At 42.2% G+C, this 25,212-nt stretch overlaps 1 protein-coding gene across 2 annotated transcripts; it reads right to left on the bottom strand.

The window, feature by feature from the left end:
* Nucleotides 1–1,159: 1,159 nt before the first annotated feature.
* LOC124024277 (lactadherin-like) lies at nucleotides 1,160–24,034 on the bottom strand. Of its 2 annotated transcripts, none has more exons than XM_046338266.1 (10): nucleotides 23,861–24,034; nucleotides 16,142–16,267; nucleotides 15,563–15,694; nucleotides 8,777–8,890; nucleotides 8,409–8,590; nucleotides 7,689–7,844; nucleotides 7,266–7,410; nucleotides 4,602–4,804; nucleotides 2,196–2,351; nucleotides 1,160–1,343 (listed from the first exon to the last, which is right to left on the bottom strand). In XM_046338266.1, the coding sequence occupies exons 1-10, from the start codon at nucleotides 23,937–23,939 to the stop codon at nucleotides 1,200–1,202; spliced, it is 1,437 nt and encodes a 478-aa protein (XP_046194222.1). In that variant the 5' UTR covers nucleotides 23,940–24,034; the 3' UTR covers nucleotides 1,160–1,199. The 2 variants fall into 2 exon arrangements, with proteins under 2 accessions (XP_046194222.1, XP_046194223.1); XM_046338267.1 differs by having other exon boundaries at nucleotides 4,602–4,786.
* Between the last annotated feature and the right edge of the window lie 1,178 nt (nucleotides 24,035–25,212).

Below are 25,212 nucleotides of genomic sequence, written 5' to 3'. Positions count from 1 at the left end.
GCTCATATCAACCAGCTGACGTGTCTACTCTCCCTTCGATACAATCACATCTATATTATGGTAGACCAGGGTCTTTAACTCCAGGTCTGGGGCCACATCAGGACTGCAAGCTGCTTTTTTGTGGTCCTCGACAGAGCCTTTTGTTTACTGTAAATCACAGTGGAGGCTGCTGAGGGGAAGACAGCTCATAATAATGTCTGGAATGGAGCGAATGGAATGGCATCAAACACATAGAAACCATGTGACACATAGAAACCATGTGTTTGATGCCATTCCATTCATTCTGCGACAGCCCGTCCTCCCCAATTAAGGTGCCACCAACCTCCTGTGTTAAATCAGTGGTATTCAAACTTTTTCAGCAGGGAACCCATTTTTTGGCAGAATTTCTGGTGACCCCAACCCAAATCTAAAAACACAACCTACATCAACAAATAACTTTCAATTCATTGTCTTGTCATCTCTCTAATAAAAATTAAGAGAACCAATATTTCTCAAAAATGTATATTGTCCCATACAATAATCTGTTGGCTACTCTTCATTTTTGAGGTCTTTAAGTCCACACCGACTGGGATAGGATGTTATTTTTATTTGGCGACCCTGACTCTGAATACCACTGCTGTAAATAGAAGGCTCTCACCCTGGATACATAATGCCAAAGAGCACGGCGGGACAAGCAGCTGCTAGGTCGGCTGGCAAAGTGACATCACACAGAACTGTGAGTGTTTGGAACGTGTTGGAACTGGCAGCGCTGGGGGAAGGTTTGTCCGACATGTTCGCTATACTGTGCTACTTTTGACCACAGCACATGTACTGCCAAAAGGTCAAAAATTGTGCACTACATTGGGAATAGGCTGTCATTTCAGACATACCCTAATTCTTCAAAGAGAATGTGAGAGCCCATGTATTTAGAATTGACACTGGGCCACAGTCACTGTGGAAAGGATCAAAAACAAATTGGAATTGATCAGTTTTAGCTGAAAATATTTTTAGAAATACAAGCTGTAGAGCAGACTTAATCTGGAAAATATTCTATTGATGCAAAGTTCTGGAACGTTAGAACCTGACACATTTTCCCAAATGTACATTCTATACATTAGATTTCTATGTCCTGGTGTAGAGGAAGGTGTGACTGATTCCAGTGTGGATAGGTACTTTATGGAGACTGGGTGGAGCACTGGTGGATTATGGGTAATGTAGTTCTAGTAGTCACAGCCCAGCAGCTCCATGCGCAGGGTGATGCGCTCTTGCCACTCCCAGGGCACAACGCGCAGGTAGCGGGCGTAGAACGGAGGCTCAAACAGGTTCTTCTTATGCATGTTGTTGTCAATGTTGCCTTGGAAAATCTGTCAGGGAACACACACACATCAATGGTCAATTGTTAACTACCAAATCTGTCAGGAAACGCACACACACACACACATCAATGGTTAACTACCATATCTGTCACATAATGTCAAGGGTCTACACTCAATGAAAAGATGGGTTGTTTATTGGTCTGAACTATGACCTCATTCATGATGACACAACTCCCCTCCCAGTCCCTCTGAGGAAGCCCCTGGCTACGGCACATAATGTCAAGGGTCTACACTCAATGAAAAGATGGGTTGTTTATTCGTCCCTGAAGGTCATTGAATTATTCAGCGTAGGTCCCCAATGGAAATTTAAACAGCCCCTTGCTTGCAGCACTCCCATGGGGGTGAAGATTGGCCTCTCCTATTCCACACAGAGAGGGGGGCTACAGGGGTGAGTGTCACTAGCACTGTTCCAGCCAGGGACAAAACAGGAAGTAAAGAGATCATTCACACAGAGGACCAGGGGATACACTCCACACACAGAGTGGGGGTCCGGAGAGGGGGTCCGTAAATTGGCACGGGAAACACAGTCAGGTCCCAACTCATGTCAACAAACTGTGCAGAGGTTTGCAAAACCCCTTATCCCTACTATCAAAATCAAATAGTCAGGGTAAAAATGATTATAGTGTGTCTGTGTCTCTTTACTTTTAAATGGCGTCCTCTCCTTTCCTTTATGAACATTGAAATGGCTGGGTAGACTTATATCATCTAACAGATAAGATCAGTGGCGATGAAGGAGAGGAGACAAGGAAAGGAAACCAATTAAGCGTATTAGAACTATGGGGAGCCCCAATATATGGGAGTGTCATAATGAGAATACGTTGTGAGCAGTGGTTCACAGACCTTCTCTGTGTTGGTGTTCTCATCCTTCACCAGGTTCCAGGCCTGTCCGTCGTCGCTATAGGCCACTTTGAAGGCGGACACAAACTGCACCACCCCAAAGTCCTTGGCCCCCTGGGTGATGATGCCTGTCAGATGCTTGGTCTTTTCCAGGTCAACCTGGGACAGGATCATGGAGGACAAGACAATAACATATAGACCAGATTAATGATAATACCTTCAATTCAATGAACCCTGTATTTTGGTATTTAAGAAGTAGCTCTTTTCCCAAGGTCAAATAAAATCACAAAACGTGTCTTGGCTACAGTAGAAAAACCACAGTAGAAAAGAGAAGGATGGTTCACACACATTCAGTTCAGGTGAAAAAAGGAAAAGGTTTATTCCATTTCAAACGTTTCGTCCATCTGAGCTTCATCAGTGTCATAGAAACCTACTACTACTACAAGGTAGACTCCCCTCACAGGAATGTCTTCACTGTTCAGAAACCTACAACTACTACAAGGTAGACTCCCCTCACAGGAATGTCTTCCTGTTCTGGAATGGAATGTCTTCACTGTTCAGAAACCTACAACTACTACAAGGTAGACTCCCCTCACAGGAATGTCTTCACTGTTCAGAAACCTACAACTACTACAAGGTAGACTCCCCTCACAGGAATGTCTTCACTGTTCAGAAACCTACAACTACTACAAGGTAGACTCCCCTCACAGGAATGTCTTCACTGTTCAGAAACCTACAACTACTACAAGGTAGACTCCCCTCACAGGAATGTCTTCACTGTTCAGAAACCTCACAGGAATGTCTTCACTGTTCAGAAACCTACAACTACTACAAGGTAGACTCCCCTCACAGGAATGTCTTCACTGTTCAGAAACCTACAACTACTACAAGGTAGACTCCCCTCACAGGAATGTCTTCACTGTTCAGAAACCTACAACTACTACAAGGTAGACTCCCCTCACAGGAATGTCTTCACTGTTCAGAAACCTACAACTACTACAAGGTAGACTCCCCTCACAGGAATGTCTTCACTGTTCAGAATAAGAAGTGTGTGAGCGGGGTGAAGTTTATAAACAAAGATACTACGTCAACATGTCAGACTCCTATCCCTGATGTCTGTATTCCCACACAATTTGTGCCCAATATTGAATAGCTGTTTCATCATATAAAATAGTATGAACCAAGAACAGATGTCAGAATCCCACAAGGATGATAACAATGATCCATGACTTTTTGTGTTACAAATGTCTTCATATTAGGAAGAGAAAGTGATCCTTCCTCTAAGCACTGTTTCCATTGATATTTAGATGGTATTCACAGAGAAATGTTGCGGTAACCCTCTATACACTCTGGTACGTACTACAACTAATTCAACACAACTAGGAACTACCTGGTAGCTAAACGTTCCCATCCTAAAGACACAAACAACTAACTCATAGGTTATTACTGTATGAATACCATTTGACCAACTTCCAAGTAATTACCATGTCATTTCTAAACCGTAAAATAAAGTGCTACCCGAAATCCTTTGTTAAAGTAGACAGTTTAAAATGGCAATGTGGGATTGGTACATACATGTACTTACACTACTGTTCAAAACTTAGAAATGTCCTTGTTTTCCATGAAAACATACATGAAATGAGTTGCAAAATGAATAGGAAATATAGTCAAGATGTTGACAAGGTTATAAATAATGACTTTTCATTGAAATAATAATTGTGGTCTTCAAACTTTGCTTTTGTCAAAGAATCCTCCATTTTGCAGACCTTTGGCATTGTAGTTGTCAATTTGTTGAGGTATTTTGAAGAGATTGCGGGTACTATTTAATGAGTACTATTTAATGAGTACTATTTAATGAAGCTGCCAGTTGAGGACTTGTGAGGCGTCTGTTTCTCAAAATAGACGCTCTAATGTACTTGTGCTCTTGCTCAGTTGTGCACCGGGGCCTCCCACTCCCTTTCCATTCTGGTTAAAGCCAGTCTGCGCTGTTCTGTGAAGGGAGTAGAACACAGCGTTGTACCAGATCTATTCCATGCTGATTTCTCACATGGAATATCCTTCAAAACAAGGCCATTACTAAGTGACCCCAGACTTTTGAATGGTACTGTATATAGCTAGCTATTGGTTCTTAAAGAATAGATGTTTAGATGCTTTACTCCATCAGAATCCAAAATACTATTTTACTCCATTGTTTGTAAACAATATAATTTTAAACAAACACTAACTTCAAAATATGGTTAAAAATATGCTTTTGAGCTCATGGATGTTCAGTCTTTGCATCCATAGCTCTGTCTATGAATTTGAGTGTGGTTACATTTCTCCAGGCCCCATCCCTCAGCTGTTTACCAAAACAAGTGGTTTGTTTTTGGAATCCATATTGCCCCTTTAAAAGAGGAGAGTCCGTCTCACCTGTAGCCACTCTGAGCGGTTGTTAGTGGCGGGGGACCAGGCGTTGGTCTTGCCCTGTTTGTCTAGCCGGGCGAACTGTGGGTGCCAGGTGAAGGCATCAATGCCCCAGGTGCGGAAGGCACTGGACGCCGAGAGCTGTCCATCAGAGACAAGGCGGGACTTCATGCCCATTGGCTCAGAGCAACCTGTCGTGTTGGAATATACTGTAAACGAAACAGCAGAGAGACAATGATAGACAGGAAAGGAGTGGAGGTGAAAGACAGAGAACCAATAGAGAAAAACCAATGATCACACCAAAGTGAAGAACCACCCACTCAGTGGAGTATATTACAAGGAGCCCGTCCTCCTAATTTATCCCTCCACCAACCAACACTGCAGCTCAAGGAATGTAGATTAGCCATTTACTGATTGATCGATTGATTTGACATGATATGAACATTGAAGAACAGACAACATGACATAAACAGTGTAGGACCGATAGCATGACATAAAGAGTGTAGGACAGACAGCATGACATAAACAGTGTAGGACCGATAGCATGACATAAACAGTGTAGGACAGACAACATGACATAAACAGTGTAGGACAGACAACATGACATAAACAGTGTAGGACCGATAGCATGATATAAACAGTGTAGGACAGACAACATGACATAAACAGTGTAGGACAGACAACATGACATAAACAGTGTAGGACCGATAGTATGATATAAACAGTGTAGGACAGACAGCATGACATAAACAGTGTAGGACAGACAACATGACATAAACAGTGTAGGACAGACAACATGACATAAACAGTGTAGGACAGACAACATGACATAAACAGTGTAGGACAGACAACATGACATAAACAGTGTAGGACAGACAACATGACATAAACAGTGTAGGACAGACAACATGACATAAACAGTGTAGGACAGACAACATGACATAAACAGTGTGTAGGACAGATAATATAAACAGTGTAGGACAGACAACATGACATAAACAGTGTAGGACCGATAGCATGATATAAACAGTGTAGGACAGACAGCATGATATAAACAGTGTAGGACAGACAGCATGATATAAACAGTGTAGGACAGACAGCATGGCATAAACAGTGTAGGACAGACAGCATGATATAAACAGTGTAGGACAGACAGCATGACATAAACAGTGTAGGACAGACAACATGACATAAACAGTGTAGGACAGACAACATGACATAAACAGTGTAGGACAGACAGCATGACATAAACAGTGTAGGACAGACAACATGACATAAACAGTGTAGGACAGACAACATGACATAAACAGTGTAGGACAGACAACATGACATAAACAGTGTAGGACAGACAACATGACATAAACAGTGTAGGACAGACAGCATGGCATAAACAGTGTAGGACAGACATAAACAGTGGCATAAACAGTGTAGGACAGAGACATACAGCATGGCATAAACAGTGTAGGACAGACATGACATGACATAAACAGTGTAGGACAGACAACATGACATAAACAGTGTAGGACAGACAACATGACATAAACAGTGTAGGACAGACAACATGACATAAACAGTGTAGGACAGACAACATGACATAAACAGTGTAGGACAGACAACATGACATAAACAGTGTAGGACAGACAGCATGACATAAACAGTGTAGGACAGATAGCATGACATAAACAGTGTAGGACAGACAGCATGACATAAACAGTGTAGGACAGACAGCATGACATAAACAGTGTAGGACAGATAACATGACATAAACAGTGTAGGACAGACAACATGACATAAACAGTGTAGGACAGATAACATGACATAAACAGTGTAGGACAGACAGGTATGCCATATTATTTCCTGTGTAAAGGCACACTACAGAAAGTTAATAGTAAGACCAAGTAATGAAAGCAGGGAATGAAAAGTACCAGACAGATATTTATAATAAACAAATAACATTTGTCTAAAGGAGGCATTGAAATGAATAGGAAAGGAGGCAGGGAATAGGAAAATAATGGGGAATAGGAAAAGTGAGTGAAGCCCAAACGCCTTACTAGCAGCAAGTCAATTTGAACTGTAGCTCTATACACACTGAGTAATAGGGTGGGGCTGGAAACACATATGGACATGGTGTGTGAGTGTGTGTGAGTGTATGGGTGGTGCTTTTGTCAGGAACTCCGTCCCCATTGTTGCACTGCATGGGTCTCCCTCTGAATGCTGTCCAAACCATTCCCTACAGTATGTGGTCTAAACAGAACTACATCTAGACTCATGTTAGGACATCTAAACAACCCCTCTTACTGTCAGCAAGCTGGACAGAAGAGCCACAGTGTCAACACAAGGAGACCGCATGTACCCAACTTAATGCCTTTTACTTGGTGGGCTTGTAACTTTTCTCAAGGTCTATTTGTGGTTCAGGCAGAGGACTCTGAATGGGGTTTTATTTACAGCTGCATGTCAATAGTCTGGAGTGGCTTCCTCTCTTTATCTCCCTGTTACCATCTGATGTAAAAAAACAAGACACCAAATGGCCAGATCATATTTCTATCACCTGTCCTGAGTTTCCAGATCGATGCAGACGGAGACGAGGAGGAAAGGAAGCCAATTAAAACTATTGAGATGCAGTCTAGTCGTCTTTCCACTCTATTTCCCCGTGTAGAGGTGTCTGTTTACCATTGAGCTCACAGCCCACCAGCTCCATACGCAGGGTGCAGGCCTTGCGACACACCACAGGAATGACGCGGATGAACTGGGCCACGATGGGAGGGTCAAACAGGTTGGTCTTGGTGCTGTCATTATCAATGTTACCCACAAACACCTGTGGCACAGAGCACAGAAGTGATGTCACCAAGTTGTTACAGGCATTCATGTGGGAGCAACTGTACAGGTCCAAGTAAAACATGTCAGTAGGAACAGATCTAGGAACAGCTTAAACCTCCCACAATTCTGACCTTAACCATTAAGAGGATGAAACACATCTGACCCGTTATAAGTTATTGTAGACTGTAGGAAATGGGACAACTGTTTAAAATAACTTACCCTGAGTCACTAACTATAAATGAATATTACTATGGTAAACTCGTATTGTAAAGTCACCTTGTCCTTCCTCTGTCCCGCTGGTCTGTAGGGGGTGTAGGTCTTACCATCAAAGCTGGAAGACACTTTAAAGACCTTAATGTACTCAGCTATGCCCATTCGACTGGCACCCTGGGTGATGATGCCAGTTAGGCGCATCTTCTTTTGCATGTTGATCTAGAGTCAGAGGTCAGAGAGAGGTCAGACAGGGGTCAAACCACTAATCATCCTCCCCACTGGGATTTAGATGATACACTGTTAGAATAAAGGGTTCCAAAAGGTTTCTACAGTTGTCCCCATAGGAACAATGTTTCTGTTCCAGCTAGAAAGTTTTCTACATAGAACCCAGAAGGGTTATTGCGGGAACCAAAAAGGGTTATTCAAAGGGTTCTCCTATGGGGACAGCCAAAGAACACTTATGTTCTAGATGGCACCTTTCTTCCTGAGAGTACAGTGTATGTCTGTTTATATGGGTACTATGGGTACTATGCTTAGACTTTACTAGAGCTGTGTAGCATCATTCAGACACATCTAAAAAGTGTTTCATTTCTTTTCCATGACAATGTCCATAGAGAGGCCAGATCGGGTGACTTCATCAAGTAGAAAAGCATGTTTCAAGCCAAAGTTTAGTCTGGACCCATGAGGTGCTGGCCACAGTCCACCAGTGGGTTATGACCTACCATTTGAGAACACGATTACCACAACAAGTGATTATTTACTAAACTGACTTGGTTCTCTAACCTCCATCCAGGGGTTCTTGTCATGGTTGGCGGCGGTCCAGGCGTTGACCATGCCCTGGTTGTTGAGCCGGGCCAGTTCTGGACCCCAGCGCTGAAGACCCATAATGCCATAGTGTACAGAGGAGGCCGAGATCTGAGACTCTACGATTTCTCCTCCCTCCATCCCCATCAGAGATATACAACCTGGAACAAACACATACATATGTTATATTGTCTTATATAGGAGACAGAAACAGGTTATAATCTCTAATATAGACATACTGGTTGTGACTTAAAGTACAAAGAGAGACCGTTCATAATGTGTAGCACACAGAGTAGTAGACATGTTTCAGTCTCTCCTATGCAGCGGTTCCCCTGCCCTATACTTACGGAGCTGGCATTGCTTTCCAACGTAGGGTGAAGGGCACAGGCAGGTGTAGTCACCATCCAGATCTCGACACATCCCACCGTTCTTACATGGCTGCTTCTCACAGTCATTCACATCTAGACAGGACAAGCACAAGAGATAGACACAGTTACATAGAAGTTGGGTATGTCATCATAATAAACCCTGTCCTAACATAGGAATCTGACATGGGACTTCATAATGTCACATAATAAACCTTGTCCTAACATAGGAATCTGACATGGGACTTCATAGTGGTCCTTCTGTAGCTCAGTTGGTAGAGCATGGCGCTTGTAACGCCAGGGTAGTGGGTTCGATCCCCGGGACCACCCATACGTAGAATGTATGCACACATGACTGTAAGTCGCTTTGGATAAAAGCGTCTGCTAAATGGCCTATTATATTATTATATTATAATGACACATAATAAACCTTGTCCTAACATAGGAATCTGACATGGGACTTCATAATGTCACATAATAAACCTTGTCCTAACATAGGAATCTGACATGGGACTTCATAATGTCACATAATAAACCTTGTCCTAACATAGGAATCTGACATGGGACTTCATAATGACACATAATACCTTTCTGGATGGATTTTTTTCAGGAAGACATCAAGACTAAACATTGTTGTCCTTATCTGGTCATATAACTAGATTTTCTCTATGCAACCGGACCATAACGATTGAAAATACATCAGAATGAACCAGTTCTGCCCACTGGGTCTGACATCTAAAACCCTCCCTGGACCTGAGCAGGAGAGAACACAGTCCCTGATGGCTAAATGCAGTACACTTGTACCCCAAAGGTAAGTCAGATATAGCCCAGTGGTAAGACTACCTGGCACGCAGGCTAATCAGCCAGGTGGGTGAACCTTGAAGCACCACAATACCACCAGTGGGCCTCCATAATGCCTCTCTGCAGGTGTGTTCTCGAAGACACAGGGGTGATGATAGGGGCACAGCTGGGGGCAACTTTGGGGCCAGGCATCATAAATGACCACAGGTGAAGGGCAGGGTTGCGGTTTTGGGTGTGCTCTATATTGTGCCTGCAGGGTGAGGTGACCTGGGAGTAGTCTATGGTAGTCTGTCCACTGCTGCAGCTCTTTCTAGTCCCCACCAGGGGGCTCAGTTGTATTATAAATGGCATGGACTAAAACTGGGCTGTATTCATTAGTCCACACCATAGCAAACCATAGCAAAATGGTGTGCAACAGAAAACACTGGTAGGTCCCCTGTTTGCTTCTTATTGAACAACAACAAAATGATTCAACAAAGTTATTGCCGTCAGGGGAATTTTAGAAGTGATTATTGTTATCAGATAAAACAGTATATCCCAAATGGTGGGTCGGTACCTGTTAGCGAGTCATTACTGATTCGTTCTAGGGTGTGGACCTTAGAAAAATCTGCTTTGTTCGTTCATTCAGTGCCCGTGGGTCACAGGAAAATTCCAAAATGGTTTGGTGGGTCATCGGACAGAAATATTTGGTAACCACAGAGCTAGAACATCTTGATATTGTAATTACTCATCCCGGGAATTTAAAAATAGGCCATAAACAGTAAACACAGTGGTTTAAAACAGTGTTTATAGCAGTGTCCCTGGGAGCCACTTCCAGGTTGTAATCTAGGGGGCAGACAGCACTAACACTACATCTTCTGTTTAGCTACTGTTCCCATTAACTCTAAGAGGATTGGTCCCAACTCTAAAACCCATTCCGCTCAACGGCGTGACAACACACACACCCACACTGAGAAATACAAGCACACACCCACGGGCATGCACATACACAGGAAACACACACACGCACCGCACCCTCCAGTCATTCTGAGAATCTATTCAGTAAATAACATCTCTGACCTTGATTAGGTAGATTAAATGCCGTAGGTGTATCTTTAGACTATGTGTGTGTGTGTGTGTGTGTGTGTGTGTGTGTGTGTGTGTGTACATGTCTGTGCCAATGACAGACAGGGACACTGACAGAAGGTCAAGAGTGGTTTGATCCATTCTTAGAAGGAAGGGCAGAAGATTCTAGAATAATGGGGTCCATAACAAACAGCAGTATATCCAACCACTACCCAAGCAGGAGAACTTCAGCCATGTTGGACTAACAAGACAGTACTGGGATCCACCTTACACAATCTATGACGTCTGGTAGAACAAGAACAAATGTGGGTGGTGACAACCAAACAGCAATAACACTGGTGGTCAGACTAGCAGTTAGAGGTTATAAATATGCTATGAATCATCTACAGTTTTGTAGTCGCATCAGCACGCCTGGTTTTTCAATCAGATTCTGGACTTTCAATGGAAAACTTGGACAAACCAAGGAAATGAATGGAAAGGACAAGGGTTATAGTGGCATTAGCCTCCTAGATCCTAATCTGGAATGTGAAAAGTCTTGTACCAGTCCATGCATGAATATCAGTTTGTTTTAATGAGATGGCAACTACTGACCCAACTAGCACTGAGGCTCTCAATAGCTAGGCCTACTGTGTAGAGAGCAGGACTGGCAGAGCTCTCCTCGCTCTGCTAAAGCCTTCTCAGATTAAGAGTGGACAATGGCTAATTGCTGTAAAGGTGCCTCAGAGGGAGAGTTCCTGGCTGGCTAGGGGGGTATTAGAGAAAACCTGGTAGAAGCTTGTATACACAAAACATGCAACTTAGAAAAAGTCAATTGAACATAAATATCCAAGATGGCTGAATTTAAAATTGGGAAATTGTTGAGCTGACATTGTATACCCCATTAATCCAATCATTTATGCTCAACGTGAGTCCAATTTTTTTGCTTTTGCAAGTTCCATTTGACTTTATTACATTTTTTTGTCAGGACCAGTTTATCATTATTATATACAGTACCATGCAAAAGTTTGGACACACCTACTCATTCAAGGGTTTTTCTTTATTTTTACTACTTTCTACATTGTAGAATAATATTGAAGACATCAAAACTATGAAATAACACATACGGAATCATGTCATAAACAAACAAAAAATGTTTAACAAATAAAAATATATTCTATATTTTAGATTCTTCGAAGTAGCCACCCTTTGCCTTGATGACAGCTTTGCATACTCTTGGCATACTCTCAACCAGCTTCACCTGGAATGGTTTTTCAACCGTCTTGAAGGAGTTTCAACACACAGTACGCAGAGCAGTTGTTGACTGCTTTTCCTTCACTCTGCGGTCCAACTTATCCCAAACCATCTCAATTGGGTTGAGGTCGGGTGATTGTGGAGAACCGGTCACTCCATCCCTCTCCTTCTTGGTCAAATAGCCATTACACAGCCTAGAGGTGTGTTTTGGGACATTGTCCTGTTGAAAAACAAATGATAGTCCCACCAAGCGCAACCTAGATGGGATGGGGTATCGCTGGGGAAGCCATGCTGGTTAAGTGTGCCTTGAATTCTAAATAAATCACAGACAGTGTCACCAGCAAAGCACCACCACACCGTTACACCTCCATGCTTCACGGTGGGAACCACGCACACGGATATCATCAGTTCACCTACTCTGCGTCTCACAAAGACACGGTGGTTGGAACCAAAAATCTCAAATTTGGACTCATCAGACCAAAGGACAGATTTACACAGATCTAATGTCTATTGCTCATGTTTCTTGGCCGAAGCAAGTCTTTTCTTCTTATTGGTGTCCTTTAGCAGTGGTTTCTTTGCAGCATTACGACCATGAAGACCTGATTCACACAGTCTCCATTTAACAGTTGTTGAGATGTCTGTTACTTGAACTCTGTGAAGCATTTACTTGCACTGCAATCTGAGGTGCAGTTAACTATAACGAACTTCATAATGACACATAATAAACCTTGTCCTAACATAGGAATCTGACATGGGACTTCATAATGTCACATAATAAACCTTGTCCTAACATAGGAATCTGACATGGGACTTCATAATGTCACATAATAAACCTTGTCCTAACATAGGAATCTGACATGGGACTTCATAATGACACATAATAAACCTTGTCCTAACATAGGAATCTGACATGGGACTTCATAATGACACATAATAAACCTTGTCCTAACATAGGAATCTGACATGGGACTTCATAATGACACATAATACATTTCTGGATGGATTTCCTTTCCTGTGACGGTCCTCATGAGAGACAGTTTTATCAAAGCACTTGAAGAAACTTTCAAAGTTCTTGAAATTTTCCGGATTGACTGACCTTCATTTCTTAAAGTAATGATGGACTGTCATTTCTCTTTGCTTATTTGAGTTGTTCTTGCCATAATATAGACTTGGTCCTTTACCAAATAGGGCTGTCATCTGTATACCCCCCTACCTTGTCACAACACAATTGATTGGCTCAAACACATTAAGAAGGAAAGACATTCCACAAATTAACTTTAACAAGGCGCACCTGTTAATTGAAATGCATTCCACGTGATTACCTCACAAAGCTGGTTGAGAAAATGCCAAAGAGTGTGGAAAGCTATCATCAAGGCAAAGAGTGGCTACTTTGAAGCATCTCAAATATATTTAGATTTGTTTAACACTTTTTTGGTTACTAAAATGATTCCATATGTGTTATTTCATAGTTGTGATGTCTTCACTATTATTCCACAATGTAGAAAATAGTAAAAATAAAGAAAACCCTGGAAGGAGTAGGTGTGTCACACACACACACACACACACACACACACACACACACACACACACACACACACACACACACACACACACACACACACACACACACACACACACACACACACACACACACACACACACACACACACACACACACACACACACACACACACACACACACACACACACACACACACACACACACACTTTAAAGCCCATCCATCAGCAGCCGACGCTTCCCTGGGATGCACTGCAGGCAGAGTTACTTCTCCTCATCATAGAAGGGTTTAGAACACTCATTCTTAGGTTTTTGTTATCCAAATAAATGTTTTAAATGTCATCATAATGGCATCACTGTTTTAAAGGGACAATCTGCAGTTTCGATACAATAACAAAGCCACCCAGCTGCTGTTTTGGTTAACAGCTGAGGGAAGGGGCTGGAGAAATCAACATATTTCTAATTCATGGACAGAGCTATGGATACAAGGACTGTCCATACATGATCTCAAAATGATAGTTTTAACAATGTTTTTATGCTATACAGTTTTTGACTGCAATTACATTGTTTATAAACAAAGGAATAAAACAAGTTTATATTTGGGGTTCTAATAGGGTACGACAGTTGATCTAAACTCATGAGAAATGGGTATGTTTAATTCATTTTAAAAGTCTAAAGCTGGATGTATTTAATACAGATTGCCCCTTTAATGTCATGTTACTGTTATGTCATAGTGTGAAGCCAAAGGGACAATTCTATATCATGTGGATAATACAGTTGTTTTATTCCATTCTGCTCCATGTAAGCACTTACTAAACGTTCCTTTGGATATGAGTGTCTGCCAATGATACGAGTGTCTGCCAATGATACGAGTGTCTGCCAATGATAATGATACGAGTGTCTGCCAATGATACTGCCAATGTGTCTGCCAATGATACGAGTGTCTGCCAATGATACGAGTGCCTGCCAATGATACGAATGTGTCTGCCAATGATGTAAGTGTCGAGTGTCTGCCAATGATGCGAGTGTCTGCCAATGATGTGAGTGTCTGCCAATGATGTGAGTGTCTGCCAATGATGTGAGTGTCTGCCAATGATGTGAGTGTCTGCCAATGATGTGAGTGTCTGCTAATGATATGAGTGTCTGCCAATGATATGAGTGTCTGCCAATGATGTGAGTGTCTGCCAATGATGTAAGTGTCTGCCAATGATGTAAATGTGTCTGCCAATGATATGAGTGTCTGCCAATGATGTGTCTGCTAATGATACGAGTGTCTGCTAATGATATGAGTGTCTGCCAATGATGTAAGTGTCTGCCAATGATGTAAGTGTCTGCCAATGATACGAGTGTCTGCCAATGATACAAGTGTCTGCTAATGATGTGAGTGTCTGCTAATGATATGAGTGTCTGCTAATGTCTTTTCTGTACTACTCACATATTTAAAAAACTTTTTTTTTAAAGTAAGGACCAGATTGGACCCCCAGTGAAGGTTAAAGAGCTAAATCACAACTTCTTCAAAAGCTGAGATCACACTGAACATCTTATGCCTCCCAAGCAGGAGATTAAAAGGAGATTCATATCCACGATTCACCCAGTCATGCTGCATTTAGTCAACATGGCTGAAAAACGCTTTTTCACTCTAAGACGCTTGGCTGGGTTGCCATTTCCTCATTAGCTAACAGCCCTCCAACGAGCTGAATGAAAGTCTTTCATGAATCATGAGCTCACCACAATGCTTTCTTACACTCATGCACAGAGTGGAAAATGTCTCAGGCGTTTCCAACTTTTACACCCATTAATGTTAATAATGCCTCAACACGACCTGCCATTGACACACCATTCAGTCTGTCAGTTTGTTGTTTTGACCGGAATGGTGAAAGTTAGGATTGGGGTAGTGGACCCTACCCAAGCCAAGCTCTGGTTCTCCTCACCTAAAACAATTTGGCATTAATTGTTTCTGATTTAAAAATGTACCTTAAGACAACAATCTAGGGGAAACGCTGAGTAGTACAGACATGTTGGCCATGTTCGGCTACTTCCTATTACTTTCACCAATCCTACCAACCAATTCAGATCTGGGATTACTTGAAGGAAGGAAAGCCCGGGTCGGCAGGGAGAATTAGGACAGGTACAGTCACAAGTAAGGAACTTACTGATCTGGCAGTGCACGCCCTCGAAGCCAGGCTGGCATTTACACACGTACTCGCTGAACACGTCTCCTCGTCTGGTCGGAGTGATGACCTCACACGACCCATCATTCCTGCAGGGGTTGGGAATGCAGGGACCTAAGGTAGGATTGACCAATTATAAAGACGGGACACACTCAAGGAAAAAAAAATCAAGAATATGCTTTCATTTACTGAAAAACAGTCAGGTTTAACACAAGGAAATGGAAGCCAGCGCCTGGATGCCAGTCCAAGAAATTAGCTTTGCTTCTAAAAATGAAGTGACAAGACCAAAATCTCAGTATGCTGAGTATGTTGAATTGTCCCATTTGAAACTCAAAGCTTTTAAATACGGCCACCTGCCTTGACCATATTTGGCAAGCTCTACTCCTCCTCTACCGGTCTCATTGACCTGCCTTGACCATATTTGGCTAGCGCTACTCCTCCTTACCAGTCTCATTGACCTGCCTTGACCATATTTGGCTATTGCGCCTTGACCATCTAGCTCCTCCTACCAGTCTCATTGACCTGCCTTGACCATATTTGGCAAGCTCTACTCCTCCTTACCAGTCTCATTGAGGTGGCAGGTGTCTCCAGTAAAAGCATCAGCACAGATACAGATGAATGGGTCCTCCCCCACCCCGGTCACACACGTCCCTCCGTTATGGCAGAGATTCACTTCACAGTAATCTCCTGGAAGAGAGAGAGAGAGAGAGAGAGACATGTGGAGAGGGGGGAAGAGACAGTGGTAAAGAGGGGGGAAGAGAATAAAATGAGGTGAGAGAGAGGAGTGTCACAGGGTGGCCACATAAAGGCACGATATGGAGCCTCCATGCACCTGCCATGTTTTAGACAGTTTGACAATCTCTGTGTCAAAAGGAAGTTATACCTCACCTCAATGGCCTCTCCATTACATGTGATCAAGCATATCTTACATCACAGCATGAAAAGTTGGAGGGTTGATAAGGGACGCCCCTGGACTCCTGGCCCTGTATTCACAAAGCATCTCACAGTAGGAGTGCTGCTCTAGGGTCAGTATATGCTTTCAGATTATAATGAATAAGATGACACAGGCAGGGAAGACCTGATATTAGGTCAGCACTCCTACTCTGAGACAATTTGTGAATACAGGCACTGGCACTCTAACGAGAGTCGTTTCCCTCCATGAACACAAAGGAGATGTGGTGATACTGAGGGCCCATGTTAGCTGGGAGGTCATAGAGGGCCTAAGTGCTGACTCACAGAGCACAGGAAGGAGAGGACAGAAACAGGTGGTTTTATGGTTCCACTAAGCCAAGAGTGACCTTACAGTCCTCCATGACATACCAGCATACTATTCCAGTTCATAAAACAGAATCAGTTGCTTTACAATGGGTAGGTTCAATGACATACAGGAGGTTGAAGAGGTGAGCTGAGAATGGTCATTAGAGTTGACAATCATGAACAAGCTCCCTGCCTGAGAAAAATAGTTGGTGTGCTCCCTGTCAAGTATTGCTAAATAGCTTATTATAGAGTTACAGGTATACTTGATGTACTTACCCTCTTGGTACAATGTAATTACTAAGTATTTTAGAAGATACCCAGGTCTATGTAATGTAGAGGGCTGCATGGTGGGGATCTCACTCCTCTCACCATTCACCTGGGCTGTTCTATTCATCAGTGGGTTTAACAGCCTCTGTCAACCTTTTGTAGTGAGCATACTGGCTATACTACCAACAGACACGTTACAGCATGAACACCAGCGTTAAAAACACTTCCTTTGAGGAGCTGACAAAGGGGTGAGAGAAAGTGTTGTGTTGAAAGTGTACGAGGCATTTCAAGTTAAAGGCATTTCATGATTTTGTGGAGATTCCTATAAAGGTGATATCTAGAACCTTAAAGAGTTCTTTGACTGACCCCATAGGAGAACCATTTTTGGTTCCAGGTAGAACCCATTTGGTTCCAGGTAGAACCCTTTGTAGAACCCTTTCCACAGAGGGTTCTACCTGGAACCCAACAATTCCTCTGCTGATTACACTCAGGAAAGTGAGGGGATGGAAAGGGGAACAGAAGTGACACCTGACTTTGAGTTTATGGTTCATGACAATAAAACATAAATGGTATCAACTCGGTTCAGTTTCTTTCACCAACTGTCAGCTATTCAAGTGGAACGTGACCCTCGTGTTGTGTACAAGCATTTCGCTACACCTGCAATAACAATGAGGTGCGTGGGTGCAAAATAACTTATGTTCTGCTTTTCTTGCTGCTTGGATACTCAGAAACACATTTAAACACAGCGAAAGATCAATCTCGGAACCCAGAACCTAAACTTGAGTGCAGGCTGGTCAGCTACAGTATGTTAACAGTCTGTCATGGGAACTAGCCACAGATTTTGCTCTGGCTCCAGACAGACACACTGACATGTTAAATGGACTGTGCATTTCATTCTCACCTCCCCCTGTGCTTTACTTCACTAACAGAATGTGTTTGTCTTCCAAACTAAAAGAATGCAGGATTCCCTAGATTATAAACAGATCAGGAATATACTGTACCTCGAAGTGGATTCCCATTTTCCTCAGTTCAGGAATGACCAAAACTTACAAAACACATCAAATCAAATTTTATTGGTCACATACATATATTTAGCGGATGTTATTGCGGATGTAGCGAAATGCTTGTACACAACACCAGGGACGCGTTCCACTGCTCAGACGTTGCATGCATCAACCAATGGTTTCTGCGTGCCAGGACACTTCATTGACTGTGTCATCGACTGACAGATGGATGTGGTTAACTGATAGGTAACATACCTATACAGACGTTGTAAGATCTGACATTGTGTAAGCAGTGGAATGAGACTTAGGTGTGTCGAGGGTCAGGGGGCTTGAGCCAGGTATACCACCTAAACCTATCAACACACAACATGAACAGGTGGTCGAGGTAAAAATTCCTGGTGCACAAATAAGAGTGAATATACAGAGCTCATTCTATCACCAAAGTGAAACTGGTTCTCTAAATTCTCTGAAGATAATCTGAAAATCTCTGCATTATAAGTATTCCAAGAGATGTTGCAAATAAACACGTTTTGTTGTACAGTGATGCGGATATAATTGAGCACATTGTTGCCTATTAGGTTTGTCTTAAGCTTACAGGTAGACCTTTCATTACAGTAGCCATACACCTGTACACTCTTAGAAAAAATTTCATGGTTCTGAAAGGGTTATTTTTCCGTCCCCATAGGAGACCCCTTTTTGGTTCCAGGTAGAACTTTTTTCCCCATAGGGTTCCATATAGAATCCTTTGTGTAAAGGGTTCTACATGGAATGAAAATGGGAACCAAAAAGTTTCTTTAAACCTGGAACCAAAAAGTGTTCTTTAAACAGTTCTATGGGGACAGCTGAAGAACCCTTTTAGGTTGTAGATAGCAGGTGGAGGGTTGCCGGGTAGAATCACAAGCCCGACAGTAAAAATCTGGTGAGAATTGAATATCCTAGTTGCCATCTGCTCCAGGGGTGCTGCGCAGTGGCTGACCCTGTGCTTCCAACCCTTCTGTGTGTGCATTGGGGTGGGTTGAGTAACACAAATACATTTCTGTTCTCCAAAAAGAAAATGGACATTAAGTGTGGTTCCTCTTCTTCCTTTTCAACCTACAATGATTTAGAGTAAACAACATGCCTCTTACAGGAATCACTGGTTGTGATCGTAGACAATAAACATGAGACTGTGCTGCTAACCATATCTTTACATTTAAGTACAGGGTTGACAGTCTATCATCAAAAATCACATGGCAACAATATGTCTGAGTCAGGCGTTCAATTATATACATTGACTCTAAAAATAGCAGACAGGACTGAAATAATAACCTTCAACACTTTTGAAGCACCAACTTTGATGATCTTTTAGGTTTATGGGGGTTGTCATCACTAGAACCATGGTTGGAACAACTCACCTAGACCATTTGAGAGAGGTAGTGCCCTCTGGATCGAAGTATTGTCTGAGGCAAAGAGTAGAAATCTTCACTATCGAAGCTCTAGTGATATATTTTCAGTGGTGATATGTGATAAATGTTAAAAATATGATTTACACAATTAAATGAAATCAGAGCTTGAAAAGTGTATTTGAGAGTGAGAAAGAAAATCACTTGACTGAAAGCACACTTCAAATGTAATTCTTAGCTGAGCAATGAAAATTTGATTCATGATGAGTTAAATGATAAACTAATCATTGATCATAGAAACTGACATCCCTTCATTTTACAGACCAAACTACACAAAAAAAGTAATGACAAGAAAAGGACTGTTTCCTGATTAAAAAGAGTGTGCCAATAACTTTTTCCCTCCCATTACGTTTATCCCTGCTGTCTCTGACGGTTCCTCTCACTCCACTGGGATTCTCTGCCTCTAACCCTATTACAGGGGTTGAGTCACTGGCTTACTGGTGCTCTTCCATGCCGTCCCTAGGTGGGGTGCGTCACTTGAGTGGGTTGAGTCACTGACGTGGTGTTCCTGTTTGGGTTGGCCCCCTTGAGTTGTGCCGTGGCGGAGATCTTTGTGGGCTATACTCGGCCTTTTCTCAGGATGGTAAGTTGGTGGTGTGGGGGCTGTGCTTTGGCAAAGTGGGTGGGGTTATATCCTGCCTGTTTGGCCCTGTCCGGGGGTATCATCGGATGGGGCCACAGTGTCTCCTGACCCCTCCTGTCTCAGCCTCCAGTATTTATGCTGCAGTAGTTTGTGTTGGGGGGCTAGGGTCAGTTTGTTATATCTGGAGTATTTCTCCTGTCTTATTTTTATTTTACCTTTATTTAACCAGGCAAGTCAGTTAAGAACTAATTCTTATTTTCAATGACGGCCTAAGGAACAGTGGGTTAACTGCCTGTTCAGGGGCAAAACGACAGATTTGTACCTTGACCCCTAGGACCATGCCTCAGGACTACCTGGTGTGATGACTCCTTGCTGTCCCAGTCCACCTGGCCGTGCTGCTGCTCAGTTTCAACTGTTCTGCCTGTGGCTATGGAAACCTGACCTGTTCACTGGACGTGATACCTGTCCCAGACCTGCTGTTTTCAACTCTCTAGAGACAGCAGGAGTGGTAGAGATACTCTCAATGATCGGCTATGAAAAGCAAACTGACATTTACTCCTGAGGTGCTGACCTGTTGCACCTTCTACAACCCCTGTGATTATTATTATTTGACCATGCTGGTCATTTATGAACATTTGAACACCTTGGCCATGTTCTGTTATAATCTTCACCCAGCACAGCCAGAAGAGGACTGACCACCCCTCATAGCCTGGTTCCTCTCTAGGTTTCTTCCTAGGTTTTGGCCTTTCTATGGAGTTTTTCCTAGCCACTGTGCTTCTACACCTGGATTGCTTGTTGTTTTAGGCTGGGTTTCTGTACAGCACTTTGAGATATCAGCTGATGTACGAAGGGCTTTATAAATAAATTTGATTTGATCATCCAGCCCACATTTGGATGTCCAGCTCCTGTGACATTTAACCTTTTCACTAAGACCTACAGGTGAAAAGTTGGGACATTGCGTTGTAAATGTCTGATGCAAGAGGTATGGGCCAGAGCAGTCAACACAAGAGAGCTGGACATGAGAGTGACAGGCAAAATCAGCCGTTATATCTGGCATTAATGAAGTGTTGGCCTACAGAGAGTTACTTTGCTTAGTTCTTTTACAGTGAAAAATAGTCATCTGAATAAAATCAATACAGGTAAATGATACAAATATGATCACCTGTGAGTAACCAGTAGGTGTGTAATGGAAGAAGGATGCCAGAAACGTGTTGTAACTCAAACATACTGTTGGTTGAAACAGTGTACTGTACAGTAAGTGTATACTTTATGTTTGTATCTAATACGAGAGTAGAGGGCTTTATGTTTGTATCTAATACGAGAGTAGAGGGCTTTATGTTTGTATCTAATACGAGAGTAGAGGGCTTTATGTTTGTATCTAATACGAGTAGAGGGCTTTATGTTTGTATCTACACGAGGGCTTTATGTTTGTATCTAATACGAGAGTAGAGGGCTTTATGGTTGTATCTAATACGAGAGTAGAGGGCTTTATGTTTGTATCTAATACGAGAGTAGAGGGCTTTATGGTTGTATCTAATACGAGAGTAGAGGGCTTTATGGTTGTATCTAATACGAGAGTAGAGGGCTTTATGTTTCTAGAACCTTAGCTGGAGTCTTTGGCTGATTTGGCTGCCAGAGCCAGTCTACCTCTGAATGTAACATACAGTGTCTTGCGAAAGTATTTGTCCCCTTGAACTTTGCGACCTTTTTGCCACATTTCAGGCTTCAAACATAAAGATATAAAACTGTATTTTTTTCTGTGAAGAATCAACAAGTGGGACACAATCATGAAGTGGAACGACATTTATTGGATATTTCAAACTTTTTAACAAATCAAAAACTGAAAAATTGGGTGTGCAAAATTATTCAGCCCCCTTAAGTTAATACTTTGTAGCGCCACCTTTTGCTGCGTTTACAGCTGTAAGTCGCTTGGGGTATGTATATCAGGTTTGCACATCGAGAGACTGAATTTTTTTCCCATTCCTCCTTGCAAAACAGCTCGAGCTCAGCGAGGTTGGATGGAGAGCATTTGTGAACAGCAGTTTTCAGTTCTTTCCACAGATTCTCGATTGGATTCAGGTCTGGACTTTGACATGGCCATTCTAACACCTGGATATGTTTATTTTTGAACCATTCCATTGTAGATTTTGCTTTATGTTTTGGATCATTGTCTTGTTGGAAGACAAATCTCAGTCCCAGTCTCAGGTCTTTTGCAGACTCCATCAGGGTTTCTTCCAGAATGGTCCTGTATTTGGCTCCATCCATCTTCCCATCAATTTTAACCATCTTCCCTGTCCCTGCTGAAGAAAAGCAGGCCCAAACCATGATGCTGCCACCACCATGTTTGACAGTGGGGATGGTGTGTTGCTTTACGCCAAACATAACGTTTTGCATTGTTGCCAAAAAGTTAAATTTTGGTTTCATCTGACCAGAGCACCTTCTTCCACATGTTTGGTGTGTCTCCCAGGTGGCGTGTGGCAAACTTTAAACAACACTTTTTATGGATATCTTTAAGAAATGGCTTTCTTCTTGCCACTCTTCCATAAAGGCCAGATTTGTGCAATATACGACTGATTGTTGTCCTATGGACAGAGTCTCCCACCTCAGCTGTAGATCTCTGCAGTTCATCCAGAGTGATCATAGGCCTCTTGGCTGCATCTCTGATCAATCTTCTCCTTGTATGAGCTGAGAGTTTAGAGGGACGGCCAGGTCTTGGTAGATTTGCAGTGGTCTGATACTCCTACCATTTCAATATTATCGCTTGCACAGTGCTCCTTGGGATGTGTAAAGCTTGGGAAATATTTTTGTATCCAAATCCAGCTGTAAACTTCTTCACAACAGTATCTCGGACCTGCCTGGTGTGTTCCTTGTTCTTCATGATGCTCTCTGCGCTTTTAACGGACCTCTGAGACTATCACAGTGCAGGTGCATTTATACGGAGACTTGATTACACACAGGTGGATTGTATTTATCATCATTAGTCATTTAGGTCAACATTGGATCATTCAGAGATCCTCACTGAACTTCTGGAGAGAGTTTGCTGCACTGAAAGTAAAGGGGCTGAATAATTTTGCACGCCCAATTTTTAAGTTTTTGATTTGTTAAAAAGTTTGAAATATCCAATAAATGTCGTTCCACTTCATGATTGTGTCCCACTTGTTGTTGATTCTTCACAAAAATATACAGTTTTATATCTTTATGTTTGAAGCCTGAAATGTGGCAAAAGGTCGCAAAGTTCAAGGGGGCCGAATACTTTCGCAAGGCACTGTATAAAGTCCTTGCACGTTAAAGGGACAATCTGGAGTTAATACATCCATTTTTTTGATCTGGTAAATTAATGACATATAGCCATTGATTATTGAAGAATATAATTTAAAAATGCTTCATGAACTTCATCAGAACCCAAAATATAAGATTGTTTTACTCCAATGTTTGTAAACAAAGTCAATGTAAATATACACTGTAGGTCTATAGCGTCAAAACATGGATAAAACTATCATTCTGATCTCACGGATGGTCAGTCCTCGTGGATGGTTAGTCTGTCTGTAAATTTGAGAATGGTTATATTTCTCAAGCCACATCTTTCAGCTGTTTACCAAAACAAGTAGCGGGTCAGTCGCTTTGTTATTGTTTGAATTCCGGATTGTCCCTTTGAAGGATTAGACTTTAACAGTAGATTCTTGCGATATTGTCGTTTGAGTTAACCAACTAAATAAACGGGACTCACCTTTCACTGAGCAGACGGCAGCGATAAGGACACAAGCGCAAATAAATGTCAAAGGGCACAAAAACCCGTGACGTTTCATGTTGATTTCTCGAGAATTCCCCACTCGTTCCGAGAGTAGACCAGATGGATAATATAATACCGTGATGCCGCTAGTTTCCCGGCTGAGATTGACAGGGAAGGTAGGCGGGTTCTAAATTAGCGGGTTCCATGGATTAATGCGCGGGTGGGCGCGTCGGCGGCTGGGGTAGATCCCTAAACCTTGTACTGTAAAATTAGTGTTAACATTTGTGTTTCACTTTATATATATTTGTTACAAACACTTTGGAATAGACATATGTACTTAGAGAACTATGTTGTTGAAGTCTGGCTATAGTATTTGAACAATGGTAGGTTAACATTTTTCGCTATATGTAACTAATTTACCCTTTATAGTGGGTACCTTTACCCTTCCCTCTGCAGATCTGGACCTGGGGGGTTTGATGTCCACATTTGGAGTTTTATCGCTTCCTAGTGGACGTTTTTCCCAATTAAATAGAAAATATTGTGGCTATGGTCAAACCATAGAGATAGATAGAGGACTCTATAGTGCCCAAAAGCACGTTTTAGCATGGGCAGCGCCATTGAGCGCCATTTGGAAGTAGTGTACTGGGTAGGGACTTCTATGGGTTAGGAAGGATCACATAATTCCATCCAGGTCATCACAATTAATTATACTTGTGAGCAAACATTCCATAACTACAGGTGGCACAAAAACGCCAACCTTGGCTTATATACCTGTTCAAACAACACACTCCGGGTGGCAGTATGCACCCTTTCAGTTTGCTTGCCAACTCATAGAAGTAATAGAAGAAGGAAATGGACTACTTCAAAATGTGTCCTCTAACTCGGGGTTTACAAACTTTTTCACTCAGGACCCTCTTCCAGAATTGAAGAACATCCCCCCTAGCTGAAATGGGCTTGTTGATCTGGACATTTCTGGAAAGTTATACATAACTCTCTAAGGTATGTAATAACATGTCAAGAGAAAAACTGATGATGCACTACACAATTTAAAAATGTTACATTCCCACAGTGTGGGAATCACTACTGTAATTATCTCTATGGGTCAAACTTACATCAAGTAATTACAGTAATTACAGATCAAAAGCCTACAAGTACATTTGACTCTTGAAAATGAATTTGTTATAGTGTTGTGAATGTGTCTGATTCATTGGGAAAGTTGTGTGTTTGCACAAAAGTTATTTCTTGAAGGAATAAGAAAGGATTTGTAAGACAAGTCTTTACATATTCAGCTGAAATGTGTAGGTTATCTGAACAAAGTGCTCCGATTTTTTTTCTAAAAGGGAATGTAT

The sequence above is a fragment of the Oncorhynchus gorbuscha genome, unplaced genomic scaffold, assembly GCF_021184085.1.
Source record: "Oncorhynchus gorbuscha isolate QuinsamMale2020 ecotype Even-year unplaced genomic scaffold, OgorEven_v1.0 Un_scaffold_1816, whole genome shotgun sequence".
NCBI lineage: Eukaryota > Metazoa > Chordata > Actinopteri > Salmoniformes > Salmonidae > Oncorhynchus > Oncorhynchus gorbuscha.
The sequence above is the reverse complement of the archived record's forward strand: the minus strand, read 5'-3'. Positions and strand labels throughout refer to the sequence as shown.

What these genes read in the sequence shown, in the direction of transcription:
- LOC124024277 (XM_046338266.1), bottom strand. Translation starts at nt 23,939, where the DNA reads ATGAAACGTCACGGGTTTTTGTGCCCTTTGACATTTATTTGCGCTTGT. An exon ending in CTGCCACCTCAATGAGACTG is followed by an intron (nt 15,695 to 16,141) that starts GTAAGGAGGAGT and finishes ATCCTACCTTAG; the next exon opens with GTCCCTGCATTCCCAACCCC. An exon ending in TGGAAAGCAATGCCAGCTCC is followed by an intron (nt 8,591 to 8,776) that starts GTAAGTATAGGG and finishes TGTTTGTTCCAG; the next exon opens with GTTGTATATCTCTGATGGGG.